Genomic DNA, 6,810 nt, shown 5'->3' with positions numbered 1-6,810 from the left:
AATAAAGGCACAATTGGAACGGAAAAATAGGATTTTAATGGGCATAAAAAACCTCCACTCAGTGAGTGGAGGAAAAAGCCGTCAAGGAGAAAAAATATAAATCTACAAGTCAAATACAATTTAGAGTTGATTGTGATCGCATTCGAAAGCATACATATTATTTTTAAAGGAGCGCTCGTAGTAACTACTCGAGTTCCGGAACACCACCAGCTCAGTGGGAAGTACTGTTCGGATCTTAATAACGTGGGAGATGCTCCATGAAATCGTACCTGTGCAGACAGCGCGACCCTGACGGAACGGGTACAGCCCTCGTCGCGTGTTGCCGTTTGGGCAATGAAATGCCGCCTGATTGGGTGCATCCCAGAGAGAGATTGGCAGGGCAGATCTCCTCTACGAAGGCAGCTAGTGCCTCGTCCAGCTGTGTATCTGTCCAAAAAGGCCACGGCCCCGCAGGAACCCGAACTTCGCCCCCATCGTCCCAGTACCGTTCCCTTCTTTTTAAATCGCCGCACACAAGCCGCCGCTCAGCGCATCGCCATGAACTATTTTTTCCATGACGAACGCACTCGTCCCTACATCCGGGCCTCAACCGATTGCTACTGATATCACACGCCTCCTAAACTCCCCGCGTGTTACAAAAATATGTTGTGTATCTCGGAAGCGCGTAACGCGCGAACACTATTCATAAAATAACATCCTTCCTCGGCCGATCACTTTATGATTTGTCGCTACTGCGGATCTCTCACTCGTTTCTCGTGTTCTCTATCGTCCCGTTTCGAGAACAAAGTCGAGCCGAATAGCATACCTGATCCGTAATAAGCAACTGTTCGGTCCCGAACGAGTTGCTTATTTCGAGGCAATTCTGCATAAGATTGCAAAATGTGATAGTTGTTACGAAAATTGCGAGTCCGGAGAGGTCTGCAGGGAAGCACGCTCTTTGTTGCGAGTACAGAGTTTATTACACACAAAAATACACAGAAATGATATTCACAATGAAATATTTACAATACAAAGCAAGTGTGGTCAGCGAAACGAATGGTTACAAGTCTATTTACACTGAATTCGAGAAGACACTGATTTAAGCGAGGTCAGAAGAGATATTACACAGCGCGGTCAGAATAATTCCAAGTCGCGTGGTCCAAACGGCGTATCGAACTGAGATTCGCGCGTACTAAAAGTATCTTAATCGATAAGCGAGAGCGGCGTATACACGTGTTTACTCAACGAGCGATCGATCAAGAAGAAGGAAATCAATCATGGCGTCGATTGTGCCGGTTCCGCGTGGAGAGGGGACCGTGTGGACAAAGTGGGCCTGAGAGGTGCTGCCGCTATCGATAACGACGCACCGACGAAATACTTTCGTTGCCAACTTTGTCGTTCTGCGTAGACTTGGGGAATTTCGCCAACAAATGGTGAATTCTACAAAAACGAGCAACTATGAGTAGCTAATTTTTTTTCCATGTGATAGGGGGTCCTCTTAATATTATATCGATTCAGCAATCTAAGGTGAATACTGTGGAATCCGGTACTATATTTTAAAAAATATTTCAAAATTCTGTACTGGGAGGTGAGAATATAAGCAAACGGCTTTATTTATTTTATCAAGATATACTTACTGCTAGCAATCGTATCCATACTTTCAATTTCGCTAAACAGTATAAACATTACTTAAAAATAAAAGTTTCACGATATCTAAAAAAAGCGCGATTTTACTCAGAACTGCGCAATTGAGTGCAAACTTTAGCAGCTTTAGGTTACTATTAGCGTAGTAGCTAGCATAAAGTTAAAATTCGTTTCTCTTTTGTTCCGGCTATTTTTGCCGCTTTTTAGCCTAAAATACATCACTGTGCATCGGCCTATTTTGGGACTGAGGTCCCTTTTTGCAGCTAGCAGTTTAAAACTGTTACAATCTGTTTTTATCGTGAAATGGATCTCGATTAAATATACGCGGAACTTTTCTAGAGTGCTAACAATGGCTAATGCCTCTAACTCGTACGAGTGATAAATTGACTCTTCCTTTGTTGTTTTGCTGCTAAAGTAAGAAACTGCATGAAGTTTACTGTTTCTACCTTCTTGTAATAATGCTCTGCCTACGCCAAGACTACACGCGTCTGTATGAATTTCTGTGCACGCTTCCGGATCATATACTTTTAATATAGGCGCACGAATCTTCTAAAATAACTTGCTAGACCAGCAAAACTACGTACCGTTTTGACATCAGTAGGTACCGGATATTCCTTTACAGCAAGTAGCTTTCCCTCTTCTGGCGCTATTCCTTCTGCTGATATTTCAAACCCTAAATACTCGATTTTGGTCTGTAAAAAGTAACATTTACTCAATCTTAAAGTCAGATTCGCTGCTCTTACAAGAAAGGCCGCGAAGTGGCCCCCTTCGATTTTGATGAAACTTCGTACATTTGTTAAGCAGGTAAAAATAAGGGACACGTATTTTTTTATATCTGCTGAGACGCGACTTTAAGGGGTGAAACCACCCCTCAAAGTTTCGACCTGAAACTGCTATTTCGAAAACCAAAGAAGATACGTGAAAACTTCTAATGGGCGGATTTAATGGTTTTTTATATACAATGATATGGCATTAACAGATTGTCGAAAATACCATTTGTTTATAACCAAAAAATTTTTATAACATTATTTTACAACTTATTTAAATTTATGTAATGACAAAAAATGTAGAGCATTTTATTCCAAATTCATTGATATATATGTTTATGAAATTGCCTCCTACCGTTTCGTAGATTTTTATTATCGCACGAATGCCCGCTGAGTCAGCGCGTGATACTTTAATCGTACCTGACGTTATACCGATATTACTTATCCGCGTAAGTGGAAAACAACTATTTTTATAACATACAATGTTTAATCTTGTTAAATTTGTATCGCTTGATATAAAATAATTAAAGTTATACATACTCGATGGTAGATGTATTAAATTGATTATTTTAATATGGAACAAGTGATTTGTATAACTTAAGGAACATACTCATGACAAAAATGATAATCATCGAAGAAATGCTTCAAACATAAAGGCTTTCGGTACCAAGCACAAGTAATAATAGCCATACGTGGTTTATTTTCAGATAGATAGTAAATACTTCTAATTGTTTATTGTCTGATGCAGCTTTTTCCATATGTCCACTACAGTATCCACTCAACGAATGGAATAGTAAAGCGATTGTTTATGAAACATTTACTTTAAAAATAAAAATATCTTGTAACCTATGTGACCTTCACTCGTATAATCTTATAAATTTTTGTTATTTATATGCAGAACTCTCACCAATCGCGCTTCGACCACGTGATTTATCGTATAGCAATGAGCCAGAATACGTATATAAAATCGGTGAATGCAGTGACTTTCTACTTTGTCCAGTATTTAAATTCAAGACGTTTAGTTACCGAGACGAATAGAAGTTTATTATTGCCAAAACTTACTCTGCACAATGGTTTATATTAATCCGATAAATGTGCTTACTTTATTATCCATAGCTTTTAATTCTGTGGATAAAAAAGTGACGCCTGTTAACAGTGCTGAGTTAGAGTTAAAAGACATTTTATATGACATAATCGTGCAACGTATGGAAGATCCAACATTCAACATAGAACAAGAAACATATTTAGACATTGAAGAAGAGTTTGCAAACGGTGAAGATCCTGATGTAAATTTCCAGTGGCTGAAAGAAATGGAAATGGACCTAACGGAAACGGACCTTACTGATGAAGAGGAACAAGATCAACAATTAGAAAAATGTACGCTCTCCGAAGCACCAACCAGTTATGAATACAGAAAAAATGCTGTGGAATACTGGAAGAGTGGTAAGACGAAACGTTTGAAATTAGAAACAGTGCAATCTAGATTCAGAACGGTCAAGTCTGTTCGACAGTTACGCAGATGGGCTGCCCAAGTCGAAATGGGTGGCACACGTTTAGATAAATTACTGCGTATTGCAGATTATACATACAAAAATGTTATACAAGCAATACGGTCAAATATAATAGTACATGACATAGATATTCGACGGTGGGCGTTACAAGCAAAATTAAAAGAAGATTTAGCATCATTTATAGCTGGTCGTACATGGCTGTTAAAATTTAAAAAAGCATATGGCATAGTATCGCGAAAAGTTACAAAGTTTGTGACGAGGCCCAGTATCGATAAAGAACCAGAACTGATTTCAAGTTCTCATAATTTTCTGGAGCGTGTTAAATCCTATACCGATCGTTACGGATTTGAGAATTTGTATAATTTCGAACTAAATTAGTATAGAATTGCACAGATGTATAAAAAATTTATTTTTATTTACTTTCATATTTCTTTTACTTCAAAACTATTTGGAATGCACTATTAATATCAGCTATCGCTTCCTTAAAATAACAACTTTTTAAGCACTTTTTTCAGCACTTTTTAAAATTAAAAAACTAGTCTTTCTTGGGGGTACCAAAATCAGTTCTTTTTAGAACTAATAACATCAGCTCTTCTCAGGGCTACCATACTCTTCTAAACGTGGAGCAATTTTAAAGGAACAACCACTCCTATTTCAACAAACCACTGGCATTCCCCACGCCTGTCGTATTTACCTCTTTTACGATGGAGATTGCCGGTACTTTTATTTGCCATGCTTACTCATGCAGCGATTAACAAACTATAGTGTAAATTAATTGAATAATATTACACAAATTTATATCAAAATGAAACGTAGACATCGCTATAGAGGGCCAGCAGAGTCGAGATGTGAGTATAATTTGCAACGTAATAATATTTACTATGACGGCGAACTTAAACATTCCAATTTATCCGCATTCTTTGTCAAGATGTATAGTTTACTTGTACAAATTTTTATGAAAATAGATCAACATTTTACCAAAAAAAATGACAAAAATAGATTATTTTTCAATATATTTTTTAAACAAATAAATTTATCAAAAAGGCGGCTACATAGAAAAATTTGCTGTTCAAAAACACACAAATTCCATTCGGAATTTTTCGCCTACACCTAATAGTTCCTGAGATATTCAAGAAAATGTGTTTTGCAACCCCAACTTTGGGGGCTATTTTCACCCCTTCAGCATGGACGATGGCCGATAAAAAAAAATACGTGTCAAATATCTTTTTGAGTTCTATATCATACTCAAAGTGCATCAAAATCGGCGTGTGTCGATTGGGTAATGTCCCTTGTCAGTACGGTCGGTGATATTGGGCTTGCATCTATCAGTGTTATTGTCATCTCCATTCTGTTGGTGCACCCTATTTGGTAGACATTTTTAGCAATTAGATCTTTAAAATCATTTAAAACATTTTTAACCAATTCCGCATCCTCTCCTGACAGATCGGTGTTAATCGCTTCCACTGTTACGGCCTCTTTATTGACCTCCCTTCTCACGACTCCGACGTCAGTCGTCACCGACTCTCCTCGGGTAAGAACGGTTCCTTCCTTAATTGTTACATCGCCACCTGAAATATTAAGTATAAGCACAATAGACGTACCTTCCTCATCCGTCTTTACCAGACACCTAGGTATCAGTTTCCCATCTTCGCGCAGGCCGCCTTCTATACAGATGTCCTTGTCGGATATTTCCGTATGTGCAGCAATGTACCCTACGTAATTATTTGAGATGACTGTTGCTTCCTTGACCCAGAACATCGTTTTCTGTTGTTGCTCCGTGTCTGCCTCCTCGACTGGTCGTATCAGCAACTCATTCGGTCTGCTAACGATTTCCATGTGGTCTTGCTCGGTGTAAGGGTGATCCACAATTAACGGTATCGCTTGGGATTCTTGAGGAACTACGTGGATCTTCACCCTCGCTGTAACCTCGTGAAGTGTCAACGATGCCGTGAGCATTCCTACTGGCGTCACCGTCCCGTTTCCGTATCCAGTTAGCTGGTCGAACGATCCTTCGAGGTAGGTTATCTTCAGTTCGTCGGGAACGTCCTGTCTCAAGGCCACACAGGAGCTACCGAGATCGACGTAACATCTGACGTACTGACCGTTGATGTAGGCATCCTTAAAATATTTCTCCTCGGAGCCAATGTGCAGCACCTTGTCCGCTCTGCTCACACCTATCGCCACGTTATTATTTTCTCTGTGTATAGGCTTAGCGGAGAACTTACAGTCCCTTGCGATATGTCCCGCCTTTTGACATTTATAGCAGACGACGCTTTTGGATTTTGGGCATCTGTTTGCTGCATGATCTGGTTCGTTGCAATTATAGCACGTCATGGTAGGCTTCCTTCCAGCATTAGGTCTATTCTCTTGACTACGCTGCGTGTATTCCTGTAATAAGTGGTTAGCTCTCTTTAAATCAGGTAATAACAAGCTAGGTTTTGGGTATTTTGATAACGGGCCCGATCTCGATATAATCTCGAAATCTCGTGTTTCTCAAACCAGCGACGATCCACTCCACCGCTTCTTGGTCCGACATGTTTGCTTTATTACATTTAGCTAATTTCTCGTAATAGTACTCTATTACATCCTGTCCTGGCTTCCTAGTGCATTCTTGTGCGTCCAAGCGTCTACTCATATGACTGGTTTCACATGGGAAGGCTTCCTCTAGTAACCCCTTCCATTCGTCCCACGTTCGCTGGCCCGCAGGGAGACTGTCCCTCCACTTTTTTGCTACCCCTTCTAATTTGGTTAACGCGTAATGTTGTGACGGTCCTGCGGTGGACCGGGGAGGAAGGGTGGCTCAGTCGGATGTTCAGGGTTCTTTGCTGAATGAGTACTCGGTGGGTATTGGTAGTAACGTGTTTATTCGCAAAATCTTACTGACTACGGCTACAGGTGGCGCGGTGGAA

The 6,810-nt window shown here is 39.9% G+C and overlaps 2 protein-coding genes across 3 annotated transcripts in view; one reads left to right on the top strand and one right to left on the bottom strand.

Moving 5' to 3' along the window:
• Positions 1–3,384: 3,384 nt before the first annotated feature.
• LOC117611244 (putative inorganic phosphate cotransporter) overlaps positions 3,385–6,810 on the top strand; it is a 136,817-nt gene continuing 133,391 nt past the window's right edge. Inside the window, exon 1 of one of the 2 annotated variants that reach the window (XM_076692433.1) lies at positions 3,385–3,833. In XM_076692433.1, coding sequence (XP_076548548.1) covers positions 3,461–3,833 — 373 coding nt within the window. In that variant the 5' untranslated portion in view covers positions 3,385–3,460. The remainder of the gene's footprint in view (positions 3,834–6,810) is intronic. The other variant, XM_076692432.1, reaches the window with a different exon arrangement.
• Positions 5,122–6,235, bottom strand: LOC143306127 (uncharacterized). Its single transcript, XM_076692737.1, has one exon. It carries the CDS (start codon positions 6,233–6,235, stop codon positions 5,147–5,149), a length of 1,089 nt encoding a protein of 362 aa, XP_076548852.1. The 3' UTR covers positions 5,122–5,146.

This window comes from Osmia lignaria, chromosome 15 (assembly GCF_051020975.1).
Source record: "Osmia lignaria lignaria isolate PbOS001 chromosome 15, iyOsmLign1, whole genome shotgun sequence".
NCBI lineage: Eukaryota > Metazoa > Arthropoda > Insecta > Hymenoptera > Megachilidae > Osmia > Osmia lignaria.
This window is presented reverse-complemented; position numbering and strand designations above follow the sequence as displayed.

Coding starts and splice junctions, on each gene's coding strand:
- LOC143306127 (XM_076692737.1), bottom strand. CDS start 6,235: ATGACGTGCTATAATTGCAACGAACCAGATCATGCAGCAAACAGATGC.